The sequence below is a fragment of the Mya arenaria genome, chromosome 4 (genome assembly GCF_026914265.1).
Source record: "Mya arenaria isolate MELC-2E11 chromosome 4, ASM2691426v1".
Lineage (NCBI taxonomy): Eukaryota > Metazoa > Mollusca > Bivalvia > Myida > Myidae > Mya > Mya arenaria.
The window spans coordinates 72,459,883-72,480,121 of record NC_069125.1 but is presented as its reverse complement, the minus strand read 5'-3'; the positions used below and the strand labels follow the sequence as shown (position 1 = coordinate 72,480,121).

Here is a 20,239-nt window from a genome sequence, read left to right as displayed (position 1 = left end):
CTAGTTTTTGACCCCATGTGCCCCACTTTTACAAGTGGTCCATATTTCATCAAGGGGTACATAATGACCAAGTAAGAACATAATCCAACCAATAATTTCCATTCCAGACAAAAAATTCTAATATTTGACCTAGTGACCTAATTTTCGATCATATGTGACCCAGTCTTAAATAAGTCCAAGTTCTCTCAAGTGGTTCATATTTCATCAAGGGGTACATCATGACCAATTTTGAACATAACTTGACCAATCATTACCATGATATGGTTTTGGACAAGATTTTTCTAAGATTTGACCTAGTGACCTAATTTTAGATCATATGTGACCCAGTTTTATTTACAACCAAGAGTGTATCAAGGAAAACATTCTGATAAAGTTTCATGAATATTTGACAATGTATAATGCCTCTAGTATGTTCCAAAGATTATTCTAAGATTTGACCTAGTGACATAGTTTTTGACCCCATGTGACCCACTTCTACAAGTGGTCGCGATTTGATCAAGGGGAACATTCTGACCAAGTTTGAACTTTTCCTGATCAATGCCTACCAAGATATGGTTTCGGACGGACGGACAGACGGACAGAATGATGGACGGACAGCCAACCCCAAAACAATATCCCCCTCCCGAAACCTTCGATTTGGCGGGGGATAATAAACAATGAATTAAACTTCTTGGTATTACACACAAAATTCAGAAGTTCTACTTAATGACAATTTAAGAGGTGAACTAATGGAGCCCCAACCTTGTGTTTCCTCCATCTCTAGGGCATGGAGTCCTCTCTCTATGTAGTTCTGGAAGTACTGGCTTGTCTTCTTCAGGAAGGGATCCATGTCAGCCTCAGGGTATTTTTTCTTGAACTCGTACAGGTCACGCAGGCCTTCTTTTGTGTACTCCTTCGACCCAACCTTCTTGAAGATCTCTGTCAACATGTCATGGGTGGACTTGGAAAGACGCTTGGATTTACTTGTACTCTGTAAATTAAATTCACTAGTGAAATATCAGCAATGACCCCACAATATATGACCCAACGATATATCTAATGATTTTTTGTAAAAAAGTATGATGTTTAAAGGGGTGTTATAAAAAACAACAAGAGCTGTCATGGAGACAGCATGCTTGACTTTTCCGCCACTTTTAAGCTTAAAGGGACTAGACACCAGATGGTCCCAAAATTGGCAAATACAGTATTTCTATGAATCTATCATGAGGCTGATAATACCATGAGGCTGATAATACATCATTTAAATTATTAAAATATATTTTGTTGCTGTCTCAGCATTTAAGCATTTAAAAGTTTAAGTGGTAAAAACCCCCAGAAAATTTTGAATTAGCTAAATACACAAAAACTGCAAAAGATGCATGTGGCAGAAGCCATCGGATACACCATACACCAATCAGTAAGATTCAATGTGTTGTACACAACAATATCAATATGTTACTTTTTTACATTTTTTTTCTTGAAATGGTATAATCTGGTGTCTAGTCACTTGAAGGATAACAAAGTTTTGGTGAAACATGCATTAATCAATAACAAGAAACGCCGCAATGCGACGAAACCAGGTTTTCAATGATTGACAGAAGAACTTCAGTCTGTGTCTGTTTTTCTATTTTTAGTAACAGTGACCTTGACCCTAGGGACACCAAATGCAATCCCATGAAAGGTGTCCATAAACTCTTCCTTTATACCAAGTTTGATCAAGATATATCCACCCTTACTAAAGTTATTCAATTTCAACCATTTTTCTATTTTTAGTAACAGTGACCTTGACCCTAGGGACCCCAAACACAAACCCATGAAAGGTCTCCATAAACTCATCCTTCATACCAAGTTGAGTTAAGATATGTCAACCCTAACTTAAGTTATTCAGTTTCAACCATTTTTCTATTTTGAGTAATAGTGACCTTGACCCTAGGGACCTCAAATGCAATCTCATGAAAGGTCTCCATAAACTCTTCCTTTATACCAAGTTGGGTCAAGACATGTCAACCCTAACTAAAGTTATTCAGTTTCATAGGTGAGTTTAAACGCCGCCCGGAGCCCAGCCCCCCCCCCCCCCCCCCCCCCCCCCCCCGCTCAAACAACGATGTTCATCATTCTAATAACTAGGTTTCACTATGTGAAAACCTGGTTAAAATTTTGATAACATGCAAAAACAAGAATTTCAAAGTTACATATTAAAGGGGCAAAATTTAAATTAATTGCAAGATAAAGTTATCTAACTTGATTATGTAAGAAGGTTGGATGGTTAGGCAACCTTGTATAAAGTTTCAATGCAATTTATGATGTATTTGGTGAAATCTTGATTTAAATTTGGTTACATGCAAAATCTTAAGCAGAATAATAAAAGACCATAATTAGCATTATATGCAAAATAGAGTTATCTAACATGTTTATTCCAGTAGGTTGGATGGTTGAATGTCGTTGAATAAAGTCTCAATGCAATACATCAAGTAGTTGCTGGTATATTAACCTATGTGTGCTTACATACAAAACTGTTACCAGAATGTCGAATAATAGGCAAGATAAAAACAATCAAGCTTTATTAAATAATATTCGTTATGACTTTATAGGCATAACAACATTTATTTTTAGGAAATAAACCAATCTATTTAAGTCCTGTAAGAATTGTTTATGTAGTCGCGGTAATACACAACTTTGTAATTTTGACGCATTATGTTCGTTTGTTTACACTTTCTGACAGCCCGAAGTGCAATTAATTTTTATAAACTGCTTTCCATTCTGGGATCGAATGTAATAAGATATCAAGATTTAAGGCTAAAATTAGTAACCAGTCTGTCATAGCTCTTCCTTTCCGTTTTCGTCATCTGTAGGATAGCATACAAAAATTTACACCCGCCCTCCCACTCCCCATTGTTTTTCACATGTAGAGTAAACAGTAAAGTTTGTTACAGCATTAAGGCATTAAACGGTGTTCTTGCTGTCCTTTTTCTGCTTGTGCATTTTCACTGCGCTTGGTGTTGTAATAATGATTGAGAGAATTGTTCGTGGATGAAAAAACTTGCCAGGAGCACAAACGGCGTCGCTGTGTTTGATCGTTGTCCCCTCGAGCGACACACAGACAACGGGACCTATTACTACAATATGCGCCAAGGATAGGACTGGGAGATTCGTTTATATTTTATATAGTGCCAGTCTTTTAACATAAGTTGTTATACTCATTCACATGTCTTCTTTTTATTACAAGTCGCAAAGAAAAATTCAGCCAGCTGAGAGTAGGGCAACATTTAATCTACATGATCACTATATCAGTCAATAATCTTTTTGGTTAAATCCAATATTTTTTATGTTTGTTGCCAACTTGAAACTTGATGGCGAGGCTAAGCCCCATACCCATCGGTGAATTGTTGGTTACAGACAAACGGGCAAAAACATGTTAAGACGATAATTTAACGCAATATAATATACAAGTCCTTAGGTTGTTGCTCTTGTGTTATGGTAACACCTATGTTGCGTAACCCTGCAGGTTCTTGCGTGTTGTGTCTAGTAATTTGTGCGTTTAACCTTTAAACGCTGTGGAAACAGTTTGCTTTGCGTTTTGATTGCGTGTCAGCCGGTTCTTGCGTGTTGTGTCAAGTAATTTTTGCGTTTAACCTTTAAACGCTGTGGAAACAGTTTGCTTTGCGTTTTAATTGCGTGTTAGCAGGGTGTGTATTGCGTACAAATAATGCGTTAAGTTTAACTTTAAATATTTAACAAAGGTGTGTGTGTGTGTGTGTGTGTGTAAAAATACAAATTATCTGCCCTTATCTCGGCTGGTTGTATTTTTAACGGACTGCTTGGCGCCTTAAAGCGAACCCTTGCAGTTCCGTTTTTTTGCGGCCGCATATGTCCACTTTTTCTTTTGAATTTTATTACAATAAGTACGTAGTACATTGATGTTATATATTGCTATGTCATCCACGATATTTTCTCTGTTTAAAAAGTTGCAACTCAATAAAATGATATGTTATAAGAGCTGGCGTTTGTTACAGTTTATTTCACTTATAAAATAAATAGGAAAGATTTTTGGGAACATTTATCTCAAGTTTCAATGCAATACATGATGCATTTGCTGAGATAATGAATTAAAGGTGATTACATGCAAAACCTTAACCAAGGTGATACCAACGCAAGGGTAGTATAGCTCTACTTATTCTTCCAATAGGCAAAGCTAAAAATGAAGGCTTTAATATTGTCAACTTACCCTTGGCGTTTTGTTTTCATCATTAGTGCCATTGACCTCAGCATCAAGATTATGTCCCTCCTTCTGCAGCAGTCTCTGAATGTAGATCTTCACCTCAGAGGCCTCGCTGGCGTCTATCTGACCCAGGTGCTGCAGGATCTGTACACAAGACAGCAGAATAATTGCATCATATAACTTGAGGATATCTACATTATGAAAAATAAAATTGAACATGCACAACCTACACACGATACCGTGATTTTTTTGAAAATCTTTTTGAGAGCATGTTTATGAGAATAAGCACCAACATGAATAACTCTTAGCCAGATTCTTTGCTCGATGTACTTTTCTAATTAAGCTTCCTTTAATTCACTTTGTGAATTACAATCAACAACATATCAATTACGGCCGAGTATTATGGCTCAATTTTCAATTAGAATACATCATTGGCACATCACTACCGAGGGTAACACTACTGTCTCCAACTTTACAACGCTGTCAATTAGTTAAACCAAGAGAATCAAAATGCAATTTTGCATTGAAAAGACTCCATTAATACCGCATTTAACGATGGTTTCGAACAGTAAGTTTCAACCCTTTAAAGACTTAAAACTGTATCTTTCTTGTTGGTGCAGTCTAAAGCTACAATTTAAATGTTAAAAATGCTTTGCAGGTACAATCCCACCTTTATGGTCTTGTATACTTAAATGTAAATGTTCGAATCACTGACGCTGGTAGTTGGTATTCTATGATGTGTGTTATCTATTGGCAGGCTGTAGACATTACAGTTTACTTGCATTTGCTTGATGGATTTGGATGGAACTAAAGCCATGATCATTCAATGTTTCAAACACAAATGCTTAGTTCATTTGCAAACAGAAGTAGTGTGAGGTTCCTACCTTGGATCCCTTAAGTTTGACGAGTGAGTGAAGGATGGTTTTGATAGTGCGGAGCGGAAGGTCGTTAGCTCGCTCCTTCCACGTGCTCGAGGGAAACGCACGAAGAAACACATGCAGGTCATACAACACACGGTCAAGATTCAGCTCCTTGATCGTGTCTGGCAACATCCGAACCATCTTCCACAGGCACTGTGCAATAATGCAACACAGTGTAGTAAATATAGGACACAACTCAAATAAAATTCATTTATAGGTATGCATGGTAGTTACCTCCCCTCCACGATATGAAGTTAAACAATGGGAAACAAGTCAATTTTATTTTTATCTTCTGTATACATTTCAGTTATCTCCATTATAGAATATCCACGATCATATTTCTTTTCACTCACCTTCATGATGAGTTCAATAAACTTATTGCTGCAAGTTTGACTGTCTACACATTCCTGTATCAGCCGAATGAGAGCGCTGCAACAAATGAACATATTTATTTCATGAATTATTGTCACATATCATGGCAAGACTGTTAAACTCAATGCAAAGAATTAGAAAGTTTTTACATACTCCGGAACATACATAAATCTCTGGCATAAACCTAACGTCTTACCAGAGAACGTTGGTTTGGTCAGATCTCTCTACAATCTTGACGACAAGGACATTGACCGAGCGAACAACCTGTGGCCCCTCCTCCAGGTCGTTGAGACGCTGGTCAAGCAGCAGCGTGAGCAGGTTGTACATGAGCTCCTTTAAGATCTCCTTACTTGCATGGCACGCCAGCACCGAGTTCTGGAACAGCTGAAATACAACAAACAGGCATTAGGCTTAATGTTAAAAGGTGCTAATTCTCAATCATAAAGTCAGGACTGCTCTAAAGATATCATTCATATTTCACTTACTTAAATCTTGTCTGATGTACAGAGGCTAAATTACTATAAACCAATTGATAATATAGAGTATTAACTATAATTAATTATGGAATCAGTTATTTGTTGCTAGCTTATGAGTCACTTACAGCCACAAGTGTTCCAAAGAGACATCTGTACAGTCTTATGACTTCATCCTTGGGTGTTTCATCATCACCCATGTGGGTGGAGTAGGCCATCTTGAACTGCATGGACATGGCGACAAGCAACTGCTCCACATGGTCCTCCATCACGGACACCTTGTCACTATCCTTAAACACCTCGTCTATCTATCAACACCAGAAACCAGAAAAAGGTAGTTAGTGGGTATAATGTGCAAGTTAGACTCGATGGTTTATTATTGTTCTAATATAGCATTGAATTAGGAGACAGCATGAACATCATTATTTAGAGATATAAACACTTCAGAGCCTTGAATCCAAATCATTCCGTAACACTTTAAGACGTTTATATCTTTAAGACTCCTTTTAACAGAAAAGTTTTCATACTCTTACAAGTTTATCTAGCAGACCAACCTGGGCAAGTGCCTGTATACAGACAGACATGTCTCGATTTGTGATCTGTGAGATGACAAAACTGACAGTGCTTGAGGTATCTGCGTTACTCAGGAACTTTGGGCCAGGGGATGGAGGCCGCGCCCTGCAAACAATTATTTATGTCCATGAACATTTAAAGTGCTTCTAATTAAGACACTGTGGATGTATCAGTGGGCTATATGATGATGAAGAAATGGAACAAGGTTACACCAAACCAGGTAGCTTTGGCATTAACCTGTATACCATTAATTTCCATCTCGAAACAAACCCTATTTCAGAGTTCTATTATAAAGCTATGATAAGTTTATACTGTGTCACTTATAGCCAGTATTTAGCCAAAAGATGGAAAAGAAATATTGTCACTTATAGCTAGTATAAGGCCAATAGATAGAATCGAAGATATTGTCACTAAGAGTCAAAATTAAACCTATAGACTGAAAAGGAGATATGATCACTTAATACCAGTTTAAAGTGAGATAAATGAATACATACAACCAGCATTGAGACACAAAAAGACAAACACATAGCCTGATGTCAAAACCAACCTATTTTCAATTTTAACAATTCTGAACTGTATCTCGCCCACATAAACCAGACACAAACCACCCATAGAAATAAAAAAAATGAAACAAGAATATCATACTTTAAAACAGGCATTTGCACGTCCTGCAGTATGTCATCGAGTCCATCACACTGGTAGAGTTTAGGCATCTGGAAGTTCTCCTTGTTAGAGTCATCCTGGATCTCAATGCGGTATTCCCGTGGGACGGCACTACTGGACTGGGACTTTGGGATCCCTGTACCTGGACGCTGGATCTCGGGCCTGTAAAATAGCAAAAATTACTGTAATATAAAAGTTTTATTCAGCTAAATACTTCAAATATGATTAAGTGCTTTAAATACAACACTTTATTTTTTGTATGGAATGCATTTATATTAACAAGAAGACCATGAGGGCCTGTGCTCTTCTGGTTTGCTTAATTTGGTCACATTCTGTGGCATGCATGGACGGGCAAACATCTATGAAGACTTTATTTGAGATAAGTATTTAACAGCCTACATAGTTAAAGAAGGTATCTTTACTGTGAGTTTGCCCTCTGTGACTGTGGTGGAGCGTTGGGTACCGACTTTGGTCTCTCCCGTGACTGACTACGTCCCGCAGCCGGGGCAGGCTTGCTCTTGGTTCGCTTGATCCGCTCATCCAAGTAACTCTGGTCCTTGTCTCGTAACTAAAACAAACAGTGTTAGCACCTTCATTAACCCAGCTATAACAATGCCAGTTAAAGTTCTTCTATTTGTTGGCAATTGTTATTTTTTCGTGAATAGAATCCTGATATCTAAAGACTTGTAGAAACATTATATGTATAAAGAGGTTACTACCAACAACAAAACCACAAGGCACAGAATGTATACTGCAGTGAGTTACTCACCGTGCCAATGTACTTGAACAGGTTATCCCCAAGAATCTGGTGGGCGATGACGGTGGTGTTGAGTGCTGCATTGCGCACCTTGTTGTCCTGGTCGCCTATCTGGCCTGCGACCTGCTTCAGTGCCACCTGGGGTGTCGGCTGGCAGATTGAGATACCATATGTTTCTATCAGGTAACCAAGCTCCTCCAGACACTCTGAATACACAACCCAAACTGTCAGATCATGGCTCTTGGGGTAAGTATTTGTATTAATCTTTTACAAAATCATTAATGATGCACTCTTACTCCCAAATAAGATATACCACAATTTATACAATTGTTTTAATATACCAAAAAGGATGAATAAATGTCAAAAACAATTGTTCTTATGAAGGATACCGAGTCTAATTTGAAAGAAAGGTGCAGAAAACACGTTTTTTCTACCTTATGAGACGATATAAGATCACAGTAAATCTTTTAGCACTCACCAATCATATTCAGTTCATATTTTTGCGTTTTCAGCTTTAAAATACACGACTACAATCTTGTTATCAGTAATTAATAGTTTAGCTAGCAGTTAAAGGTTTATCACTCAAAAATTATGTTTGTTATACATGTGTATGTATTCATTTTGAATAAGAGTGTCACTTTAACAATCCTGCACTACTGAACAAGTCTAAAAGCAACACTTGCTTGATCTTATTTAAATGTTCTAAAAACTCTAAAGATGTCACAAAGTGAAATGTTTAGATTTTACAAAATAGACATCTGACCAAATCCGTAGTTAATGACACAATATCCATAAGCTAATAAATATGAATGCTAACGATTTTGTAAAAAAAAATAGCAGTCAGACCTGTTCTAGTTTTTGAGTTTTTTGACTTGACTCCATCAGCAATGAAGACATACATCTTGCTGGCTGGGTAGATATGGTAGAGCTGTTTGAAGATGCCACGAACATCTCGACGCACATTGTCCTTGTTCTCACCAACCTGAAACAACATACCGATCAGTTATGATGAATGCTTCAATATGAAGGGGGGTAAGAAGATCATACACAAGAACATATGTTAACAAATATTTACCACTTATCAAAATAATAGTCAACATAAACATTTCTTAAAAAGCCAACACCATACCAATGCTATGACAAAACCTATGAGTCTACTTTTGCACATATTTTTTCCCACAGCTTTTTAAGTAGAATTGCAACAAAAAAACCAAGACAACAGCATTCCATCGCAATGTTGTTACCTTAATAACAAGGTAAGGTATGAAGCTGTTTGCCTCATACTCGTGCAGCTGGTAGTCGGCATCACTGAGGAGCTTGAAGAGTTGTTGAAGGTAGTCCAGGGCCTTGTTGAGCATGCTGGGGTTGGTGTCGAAGAAGCGGAGGGAGAACCACTTCAGGATCAGGTCCAAGTTGGCCAGCTGCTCCTCATGTAGGCTCTCCACACACTGGACACACAAACATCAATCAACATTTGGAGATGAAATTTAATCGTTTTTGGTCCTGACCTATTCCCAGTGCCATGACATAAAATATTATTTCCAAAAAGAAAATTACAACTTTGTCTTTTACAAAAAAAGTCGATAAAGCACAAAAACTTGCATATAATTTTATGCCCTTCCAAGTGTAGATAAATGAAAAAAACAAAGACATGTACCTTTAAGAGTGTCTCTATTGCTTTGGTATGAGATTTAAAGTCAGTGTGGAAGAGTATATCTATCATGGTCTTGGAGAAGTTTCTCTCCATCTGGGTGCGCAGCTGCTCTACATACTCCGGCTTGGGGTCCTTGAAATTCCATTTCAAGCACTGTAAAAGCAAAACCCAATAAAGAGCAGGGTATGGTGCAGAGGATTTCTTGCTATAGTTACAATTATTTAATAGATATAATTATAATTATTGATTGTTATTATTTCGTTACATTAAACAAGAACCCGTAATTGCCTCTGGAGTACCTTCATGTTTTTTTCATCTTTGAATCGTTTCTCCTTTGGTTCATTGACAGTCAAGGGAGGGCCAACATCCTCCTCTACCTTTTTACGACTGCTGGAAGCAGGAGCCTGAAATATTAAACATGGTTGTGCAAACTTCACATCTTGACAGTTATTCAGTTTGTAGTAACAGCACCTCAACTTTTGTATTTATACATGTTTCTTGAAATTAAATGGTTGTCCACTTCGCGCAATGCTTAGCGCACTGGCTTCTCATCAAGGTGTCCAAAGTTCCCAACCAGGGCATTTGAAAGTCAGGTTTGTGGTGACCAAGCCGGACAAGTGGGTTCGTCTGTAACTCCAGTTTACCACACAACACAAGACGACATTTTCGGTCAATAGTGCCAAGAGAGTGACTTAGCATTAAGTTAATATAACTCTCTTCAAAAAACTTTCTTCACAATTGTTTTAAAATAATTATACTAGGTAGTTTAAAGTAAAATAAACATGAACTAACTGAAAAACGCTCAAAATACTTTTAAAACATAATGTAGCATCATTGTCTACTTACAGCTTTTCCCTTTGTCTTTTTGGCCCCCTTTGCGGGAACTTTCTCAGGAGGTTCTGCAGAGGGTGACTTCTCCTTGGTGGGAGGGGCTGATCGAGCTGGCTCCTCATCATAGTCATCCACAGGCGGTGGGGCAGCGCTGGACTTGGCTGGAGCAGCTTTCTTTTTCGGCTGTTTGGCTGGCAAGTTATCCTTGGCTTTTTCAATGATTTGCATGATCTGGTCTTTGGACGCAGGCTGTAAAAAAATCATGTTTACTATTCGAGTCTCCAAGCACATTTACATTTGAATCATTAACACTTGAGCTTTTCAAATAATGTCCGATGCCTTTAAATAAAGTTCCAAAAACATGCAAAATATTTTTTTAATAAGTAACCATTTATTTATAAACTGGAAACAATATGATCTGAAAGAAAGGAATAAAAATACTGCCAATGAAATCACAGATGTTTCTCCAAGGTGACATCTGAACAAAATGTAATACCTTTAGTTTGTTGGTGGCCTTGAAGACAGACTCGTATCCTGTGTGTATCATGAAGGGGACGAGGGCTTCCTGTGCCTTCTTGCGCACTTCAGCGTTACGATCCTCGAGACAGGAGAGGAGGTGGGGCACGCACAATCGCATCTCATCACGCGGCAGGGGCTTGTGGGCCGGCAACCGCTCAGTCAACCATCCCAGCAACTGGATTTTTTTATTTTTCAATAATCATTTAAAAAACTTCCAATGATTGTCAAGTTTGTATTTTTATACAACAATGGAACAATGTTGACTCAGAGAGTATTGATAGGAAATGCTTTCTTTAAGAGTTTAACAAATTACAGGGACTTATTGCTGTGCTTCACCAACCTCCTGTCTAAGGTTTGGGTTCTCCAGTTTGAGGGCATCACTCAAGGCCTCACACTCCACCAGTGGGGTCAGCGTTGTGTTGTCCACCCAGGCATTTAGGGCCCCTAGGGCCGTTGACCTCAGGGCTGGCTTCATGTCCGCGAGGCAGCTTATAAGGGCGGGGCCAATAACCTTCACATGGGCCTTGCAGTGGGGACCCAAGTTGGTGGCCAGTGTTACACAGATACCTATCGTTGTTGTTACCTGAAATAGATACAAAAAGACAACGGTGACTAATAAGCAACAGGTCAAACTGTTGAAAGATCATTCTTACAACAAATATTACACATAGTGCAGCTTATTGTTTGTGATGAGCAAACTTCACAACGTTAACACAAGTTTACAATTGTTTAAATAAGGTGTTTTGTGTAACTGCTACAAACCAGAATTTTGTTAGCATCTCCGAGCCTGGTCTTGATAGCCTCTGGCAATGATCCCAGGTTTCCTGTTATAAACTTGGCCTCATTCAGTATGGCAATTATCTTCTGGAGGCCCTCGCCCCGAACCTTCCAGTTCTTGTCTGACAACGACTCAATAAGGTCTCCGGAAAATCGGTCCCTGTAGGTTATATTGATGCAATCATTAGGGACATAAACATATTACACAGTCAACCATCATAATAGGCTATAGTTGTTATATTTCAAGATTGATCACATTTCTTCTTGTGTTTTTGCTGTATGAACGCAGAAGGGCATGCAAGCAAATTCCACGAAGCATGTTCCTTTGTGAAAACCTTATAAAAAATATCATATAATATGCCTATCAAAAGCCATAAAAAGTATTAAAAACTAGAAATGTGTCCATAGAACACGGATGCCCCCACTTCGATTTTTTGTCACAGAAAATAAGCCATAATGATTATTCAGGATAATCTGCACATATAGGATAAGTTGAGTTGAGTTGGGTTTTACGGCATCGCAAGACTGTATAGGTTATATGGCGCCATTCAGGCAGGAAAAAACTTGTTGGATCCACATTGGACACATACTTTTCAAGAATTAGATTGGAAACATATATTTTTGAAGTATTTTTGGCAAAAAAGGGCCGTAACTCCTAAATGACTAAAGCGATTTCCATGACTATCGAACTTGATCAAGATATTATGGTCACAAACATGTGTTTAAAGTTTGGTGAGGATTGGACAAATAGTTTTCAAGAATTAGATTGGAAACATATATTTTTGAAGTATTTTTGGCAAAAAAGGGCCGTAACTCCTAAATGACTAAAGCGATTTCCATGACTATCGAACTTGATCAAGATATTATGGTCACAAACATGTGTTTAAAGTTTGGTGAGGATTGGACAAACGGTTTTCAAGAATTAGATCGGAAACAATCTTCGGGACGTACGTACGTACAGACAGACAGACGTACGTACGGACAAGGGCAACCCTATATGCCGCCACTTTGTGGGGGCATAAAAAGTCAATCAAGGGCCATAATTTGTATATAGGGTTAATATGGAGTTATGTAACCTAATAATGTGATGGCTACTGAAGTACGGTAAGTATGAAGGACAGTATTTGTGATCATCTAAGTTAAAGCCCAAAAGCCCTAAAACTTTAAACTTTTTAAGTCGGTTAAGGACCATAATTTGTATTAAGGGTAACATGGAGTTATGTAACCTAATCGTGTGTTGGCCGTAAATAACAGTGTTAAGTATTAAGTCCATTGAATGAAGGGTATAGAAGTAATAAGTGAAAATCCCAACTTGCCCTAAAACTTTAACCTAAGTTCCCAAGTCCATCATGGGCAATCATTTGTATTTAGGATTAAATGGTGTCATGTTACCTAATTATTAGATGGTCTTCAATAATTGTGTGAAGTATTTAGTCAATTGAATGAAGGGTTACAGAGGTAAAAGTCCCATCTTGCCCTTAAACTTTAACATAAAACAGTATGCCCTAAAGTCAATCAGGGGCCATAATTTGTATTTAGGATAAAATTAAGTTATGAATCCTCATTGTGTGATGGTCTTGAACTACTGTGTGAAGTATAAAGTAAATTGAATGTGGGGTATTGGAGTAAAAAGTGAAAATGCCAACTTGCCCTTTAACATTAACGAGATGAGTAGTATAGCCTTCGTATTCTTCAAATAGTTATGCTACAAAATTAACAATGAGGAGATAACTTCACAATAAAGAGCCCCAGAGTTATAATTTTTGCAAAGTGCACAACATCACATCAGTATCTATGTTATAATATCAATCACTTCCTTCCAAGTAGCTTGAAGTAGCTTTTGAGTTCTGCTCCGGACAATATTAGGTCCCCATTTCAGTCAAGGCGGAGATAAAAAAAACTAGCCAAATGAGCAAAATGAGGCTTGTACCCAACATCATTTCTTGGAATGAGATCCACGGGGCTGTCCTCCTCATCCCTACCACCGTCAGCTTCATCCTCTTCATCCTCGTCATCTGTTGGCTTCATGCCCCGGACAGGAGCTGGGGGCTTCTGACCCTTCACCTGACACAAACAATAAACATTAATTGTACAATCAAATAGGTCTTCTTTTGTTTAAAGACTTTGACATGGTTATTAACATACCAACAGACATATGTTTAGAAATCAATACTGGGCAAAATAAGTCAATTGATAGATTTTTTTTCAAATTTAGAAAAATATATATCATAAGTATCTGAGCGATAATTAATTGAAAAACTTTCAAAGAAATTGTTGAGACTTTAAATGTTAGCACACCTTTTCAAACTCTGCATCAATCTGCTGAAGCAGGGCAGGTTTCTCATCCTCAAAGAACATCCTCAGTTGTTGGCCCATGTGCAAGTACAACACTGGCAACAGGCTCAGAGCTGACTGACGAATTGCCTGTAACATACAGAGGGATTCTGATATTAAAGCAAAAGATTAAAGTTTCATTTCATTCTGGTAGCCAAAAATTTGAAGGTAATTGAGAGTTAAAACTTGAAAGATACTTTTTTCATTTTGTAATTAACATTTGCACTAGAATGTGTACATTTCACACTGTTTTGTAGTGTAACAAACCATCTAAACTCACTTACGAATACAGCTGTTGATTGAACACATAGCTTTGATCAGTGTGTGTATACCACGTGATAAATTGCGTCATAAATGCTACGTCGGAAGGCAATATTTTGGTTTAAAAAAAGACTATAAAATATCTTCACAATTTCTTTACCATTTTAAATGATACATAGGGCAGTCTACGCAGCTTACTGTGTCCTGCCTTCGTTCTTTTACCAGATTTTGATTGAGAGTTTAGTTTCTTTAAACACTTCGACAATTTTTTTTGCAATACTGCCGTCTGACAGAGCACTGTCAAAACTTTATTTTGGAAACAGGTTTGTCTAAGTGTTTGATGAAACTAATAACTTTATCAAATTTCGGTAATAAAACAAATGCGGGGCTCTTTAAGCCGCATAGACTGCACTTTGTTTCATTTAAAATGGTGTTGTTAAAGAAAAGTTCTCTTTGATTTAAGATTTCATTTTAAGCAAAATGTTGCCTTCCGACGAGGCATATATGACGTAATTTATCACGTGGTATACACACACTGTTTGATGTGATGCATCTTTCAGCAACAGAAATACAGTAATTTCAGTGAAATGTAAAATAAATATGAAGTTACATTAAAATACTGATAAAATGAGTTGAGTTGAGTTGACTTACAGGATTTGTAGCAGCAAAAGCTGTTTTGATATTCTGTATGTGTTGCTTGATCTGAACTCTGCAAAGAAAAGAAAACTTTTCCAACTATGGTATAAAAGGATCATTATGAGTGAAATATAGTTCTGAAGATTCTCCAATGACAATTCTTTCATCTTAATGTAAATGAACCTTAATCATATTCTCAAAAAGAGATGCTAACAGTAAATTCTTATGCCCACTTACTTTAGCCCAAACTCTGTGATGGCCTTTGTAAGCCAGTTGAGAGCCTCTGACTGGTTCTTTGGGTTCTTCTGTCCAAATGCCAGTTTCATCACAGTGCCGGCCACGTAGTCGAGACCGCAGGCCTCGGCTATACAGCTGAGTGCCTCCTGGACTCCAGCTCCGTTTTTCACGTCCCCGACCTTCTCTACAAGGTCAGGCAGGCAATAGTCTGCAGAAACCCGCGTAAAGTCTGCATTCTTGGCTAGGTAGGCTACCAGCTCCACTTTTAGCTTCAATACCTGCATACAAACACAATTTTCAGGTATAAAATGCAATGCCATGAATGCTCTCTATAAACTCTCTCTTTATTCCAAGTCTTGTCACAATATGCCGACCCAAATTATTGATATTCAGTTTCAACTGTTTTTCTACTTTTAGTAACAGTGACTTTGGCCCCAAGTGGTCCCAAATGCAATCCCATGAAAGGTACAGTCAAACCTGTATTAAGTGGCCAGTTTTGGGAAAAGGTAAAAGTGGCTGCTTACTATAGGTGGCCACTTAGTCCAGGTTGGACCTTTCTGACACATTGCCTTTGTTCAAACAAAGGTCGACTATGTATCTAAACAAACAGCTCATCCCACAGATCAGTATCATCAGTACCATTAAAGAAGGTTAAATACAAAAATAAATATAAATATAAAATAAATTTACTGCAAAATTACAAATATAATGCAATATATAAAAGCTAATACATAGCATTCACACAACTACATGTACATTTTTAAGTTGAATTTTTAAAGTAATCATTCATTTTCATTTGCTTAACTTCTGTCTCTAATTTAAAGTGCATTTACACTGAGCCGACATTATCATGTCAAGCATGTCCCTCTGTGAATCAAAAACCATGAATACACAAGTTCATTGAGTCCTCGTTTCCTGTAATTTTCCTCTGTCTTTTAGTGTTTGGATTTCAATTGTTAGCATAAGCAAGAAACTGATTTGAGTCCGTCCTTCTGATTTATTTTATTGTCAGCCATAACCAAAATTAAAAAGAATATCACAGACAATGCAATGTAAGTATCCGTTTGTAGAAGTATAAAGCTGAGCACTTTGAAAATTAATACACATCGTAACTCGTTTGACACCATCAAGTAACAGTGCAAACTGTAAATTCATAATTATCATATCCGGCGTTCTTTGTTGGTATTTGACAATTATCTTCATCATTATTAAAATATCTTCATTAAGTGTGTCAATTCTGATCGAAACATTTGCCGACGTGTTATAAACATGATCTCTCGATTACTTAAGTAAACACGCATGGTAATCGTGTGATGTTATAGGCATTTTCATCGGACGACAGAAATATCAGAGGCTGTCGTTCTTTTCCGTCAACTTCAGTATCAATTAAAGCTGTGTATTGGCAAACATTACTTGCAGAAGTGTCAGTGACAAGGGATTAGTGGCCGCTAATTAGTGTTTTTTATGGCTTCACTGGGACAAATATTAGTGGCCGCGTTAGACAGTTGGCCGCTTAATGCACATACTTTATACAGTAAAAACATATGGGGGGAATTTGGAGTGGCCCGATAAGGCAGGTGACCCTTTAAAGCAGGTGACTGTTCAACCAGGTTTGACAGTATCTATAAACTCTTCCTACTATCCAAGTTTGGTCACAATGTGTCAACCCTAACTAGAGATATTCAGTTTCAACCATTTGTCTAATTCTAGCGACAGGGACCTTGATGCTAGAAGCCCTGAAAGCAATCCAATAAAAAATCTCCACAAACTCTTCCTATATACCATGTTTGGACACAATATGTCAACCCTAACTGAAGATATTCAATTTCAACCATTTTTCTAATTAAGGTACCTTGACCTTAAGCCTAGGGGCCCCCAACACAATCCCATGAAAAGTCACCATAGACTGTACTTATATGTATACCAATTTGGGACACAATATGTCAACCCTAACTTCAATGATTCAATTTCATAGGCGAGTTCGGAGCTGCAAGCCCATCCCACACTTTGTGAAAATTGGTTAAACTAAACTAAAAGCTTACCTGGAAGTTGTTGTCCTTGATGCCTGGTTTCTTGATGATTGTTCGTATGCAGACCTGGCATGGTATCATGTCTCGGGTCATGCGACGGAGGTTGGTCACGAGTGTCTCTGTGCCGGCCAGCCGCTCCTTCCAGTTGGCCTGCTCAAGCTGGGCCAAAACTTCTGCACCAATAAACTCAGCAGCCTTCTCAGCTATGGCCTCATCCTGCAGAGAAACCAACATTCACAATGACTTACAATGAAAACCTGATAAAAAAAATATGCAAAAAACTAATTATGCCTTCAGCATATTAAGTCTTACTTTCATTAATTTGGAAGTTGATTTTAAATTTATGAAAATGACCATAAATTTGAAACTAAATATCTTTGTAATTTTCTCCTTGTCTAAACAATTGTGTAGTCTTACAGAGAGTATTTTTTCAGTACGCTCCTCTGCAGGCTGTCCAGCTGGTTTCTTTGGTCCGCTTTTCTTTCCAGCCACGCGTGGCTTGGCTGTCCCTGGACGCTTGGTTTTCGGAGGCTAGAAAACAAGTTTTGAAAATGAGCTTTTTTGATCTTTGAACAATAAAATTTCATTTTTGTCCTATTTATTAAGTTAAGGGTATTTTTTTAGTTAACTTTCTAATCCTAATGGGTGTAAAAAATCCAAAGAAATGGCCTTACCCCTCCAGTGCTTGCCTTGCCTGGGGCTGTTTTTGGTCTGGCTACTGGCTAAAAATGACATAATAACAAGTTGATATTGTGTTCATAAGAAATCATTTTCTCCCCGCTTATATAATTTTTATACCATATCATATATATCAAAGCAATCATTGAGTAATGATGATTTATTGTCTTGAAGGATTTTAATATCTTTTTCAACATCAGCTTATATTTCAACAAGAGCGAGGCAGGGCAAAGGCCAACGCCATTTTGAGCTAATAGCTGGCATTACTTCACATTTATTATAGCAAGAGATATTGGCCTTGTTACACATGTGCACATTCTCACAGTTAATAATGATTATAAACATGCATGACTTTGTATCAAGGGGCATAACTTGATAACTACTGAAGCTAGAGTAGTGGACCTTGGTACACATGTGCATTTTGTCATTAAAAACAAGTTTACAAAAGCTTCATGTGAATGTCTTGAATAGTTAACTTACATCAAGATGCTCTTGGATAACTTTTTCAAACACTCAAGAGACAAACCCTGACAATAATGGAAGTTTATTCCATTTTTGTTTATGTTTTTTGCATTTTTTTCAGCAAGACACCATTGTTGTTGCTTTGCAGTATAACAAGTGATTTCATTGGACTAAATAAAAGGATTTGAGCAATGAGAAGATGACACTTAGGCCTGGTGTATACCTCAGTTCAACAGAAGGAACCCAGACACTAAGGATGTTGTTTTTTTATTTAACCTGGCTACCTTTTATTAAATGCACAGAACATAGTATCAAAAGAGACCATGGTAATATGGATTCAAACATTTGACCAAGTTTCATTCATTTTGACCAAAATTGTAGCCTCTAGAGTATTAAAAAGTAGTGAACGATGGATGACCGTTTACCCTTAAAGGTAACGTGCTCAAAAGGGCTAAAAATGAAATCAAGCTTATAGCACTTTTTCCATAACCATTGTCAAATTTACTTACAGGTGGTGCTCCTGGCCTCGTTACAGGCTTGGGCTCTGAACCTTGTGGTTTTGGCTTAGCGGCACCTCCTGCTCTGGGTTCACCTTTAGCATTCAACAACACTGCCTTCTCACAACAGTCCTTGATCTGATTGAGAATTTAAAAGTTTTTTCATTATCTGTTCAATATTTGTATTACCATTGATGTAGAAACATCATTACTTGAGGATATATCAAAACATGGCTAATCTGTCTAAAATTATTATCTGCATGAAAACATCTGTCAAGCCATTTTGATCAATTTGCAATTATGCAATCAAAAACAAGAGATCATTTAAATCTTAAGTGTTATTAAAGAGGTATAAAATAACAACAAGCTGCATATAAATAATGTACCTAACAATGAATGGACATAAAAGAAAATTACTTCACTTCAGTAATTTTTATTTGAAAGTAAGCTTAAGGTGTTTTTTTAGCTGTATATGAAATAATTGATAGTTTTTCTTCCATATTTTATACTATTTGAATAGAAAAAATCTCATGGCGATAGTTTATTTTAAGATTATGCAATCTATTATCACTAACATCAGTCAATAACAATCCTTTTTTGACAATACTCAATCATCATTATATTCCTCATGTATATGCAAAAAACTTTTGTCAAAGACCATAAAGGGCCTTAATTTTACAGCTACATCAGTTACCAACATTGTTAAAAAATACATTTAGAGTTAGAAGGTTACCTTCTGCATCTTGATACTGTCTGTGTCCGCCATGTATATCATGATGTTTTTCTCTGTGACCACCTTCATAGCCGTGCCCAGGGCCTGGTAGGAGGCCTCCCTTACATCCGGAACCGTGTCGTTGATTGTCTGAAACATCACGTAATACAATAACATCTATGTAATGATGCAAACCAGATATTGCAAATGACAGCCAGATTATACTAAGGGCTATTCCAGTTAAACATATGTCCCACCCCAGGACGGCAAAATAAAGAAATTCTGTAGGGGGTAGGTCTTTTTCTTAATTTGCTACTGTAGGGGGTGGTGATAAGTCCAATTTCGCTTCTATAGGGGGGCGTCATTTTCTTTTTTGCTTCTGACCGTATCTGCTCATTTATATTCACTGCCCGATGGTGAAATACCGGGTTTTTTTTTATCCATATAACATATTTTACCGAACGTCGTGTACAGAATTGGTTTGGATACAAATTTTCGCGATATTACGAGTCGGTTCCGCGGTACCGGAAATCAGAAGAAGTTGCGTCCCTTGACAACAAGATGGCGGAGGCGCCAGAATTTGTAAAGTCGTGGTCGAAGACCAACCTACAAAATTGGCTAGAAACCAATAGTTGCGCCGCATGTGTGGATACGT

At 37.5% G+C, this 20,239-nt stretch overlaps 1 protein-coding gene across 2 annotated transcripts in view; it reads right to left on the bottom strand.

The window, feature by feature from the left end:
- LOC128231789 (cytoskeleton-associated protein 5-A-like) overlaps positions 1–20,239 on the bottom strand; it is a 48,923-nt gene that overhangs the window by 5,028 nt on the left and 23,656 nt on the right. For both annotated transcript variants that reach the window (XM_052944985.1, XM_052944986.1), the window contains exons 12-38: positions 19,606–19,734; positions 18,885–19,010; positions 17,910–17,957; positions 17,653–17,766; positions 17,248–17,451; positions 15,206–15,483; positions 14,984–15,041; positions 14,036–14,161; positions 13,668–13,801; positions 11,723–11,897; positions 11,301–11,543; positions 10,938–11,135; positions 10,457–10,690; positions 9,910–10,014; positions 9,614–9,763; positions 9,201–9,404; positions 8,803–8,938; positions 7,969–8,162; positions 7,622–7,767; positions 7,182–7,361; positions 6,518–6,641; positions 6,092–6,271; positions 5,687–5,874; positions 5,472–5,547; positions 5,083–5,271; positions 4,205–4,342; positions 742–970 (exon numbers count right to left, since the gene is read on the bottom strand). In XM_052944985.1, coding sequence (XP_052800945.1) covers positions 742–970; positions 4,205–4,342; positions 5,083–5,271; positions 5,472–5,547; positions 5,687–5,874; positions 6,092–6,271; positions 6,518–6,641; positions 7,182–7,361; positions 7,622–7,767; positions 7,969–8,162; positions 8,803–8,938; positions 9,201–9,404; positions 9,614–9,763; positions 9,910–10,014; positions 10,457–10,690; positions 10,938–11,135; positions 11,301–11,543; positions 11,723–11,897; positions 13,668–13,801; positions 14,036–14,161; positions 14,984–15,041; positions 15,206–15,483; positions 17,248–17,451; positions 17,653–17,766; positions 17,910–17,957; positions 18,885–19,010; positions 19,606–19,734 — 4,306 coding nt within the window. The remainder of the gene's footprint in view (positions 1–741; positions 971–4,204; positions 4,343–5,082; positions 5,272–5,471; positions 5,548–5,686; positions 5,875–6,091; positions 6,272–6,517; positions 6,642–7,181; positions 7,362–7,621; positions 7,768–7,968; positions 8,163–8,802; positions 8,939–9,200; positions 9,405–9,613; positions 9,764–9,909; positions 10,015–10,456; positions 10,691–10,937; positions 11,136–11,300; positions 11,544–11,722; positions 11,898–13,667; positions 13,802–14,035; positions 14,162–14,983; positions 15,042–15,205; positions 15,484–17,247; positions 17,452–17,652; positions 17,767–17,909; positions 17,958–18,884; positions 19,011–19,605; positions 19,735–20,239) is intronic.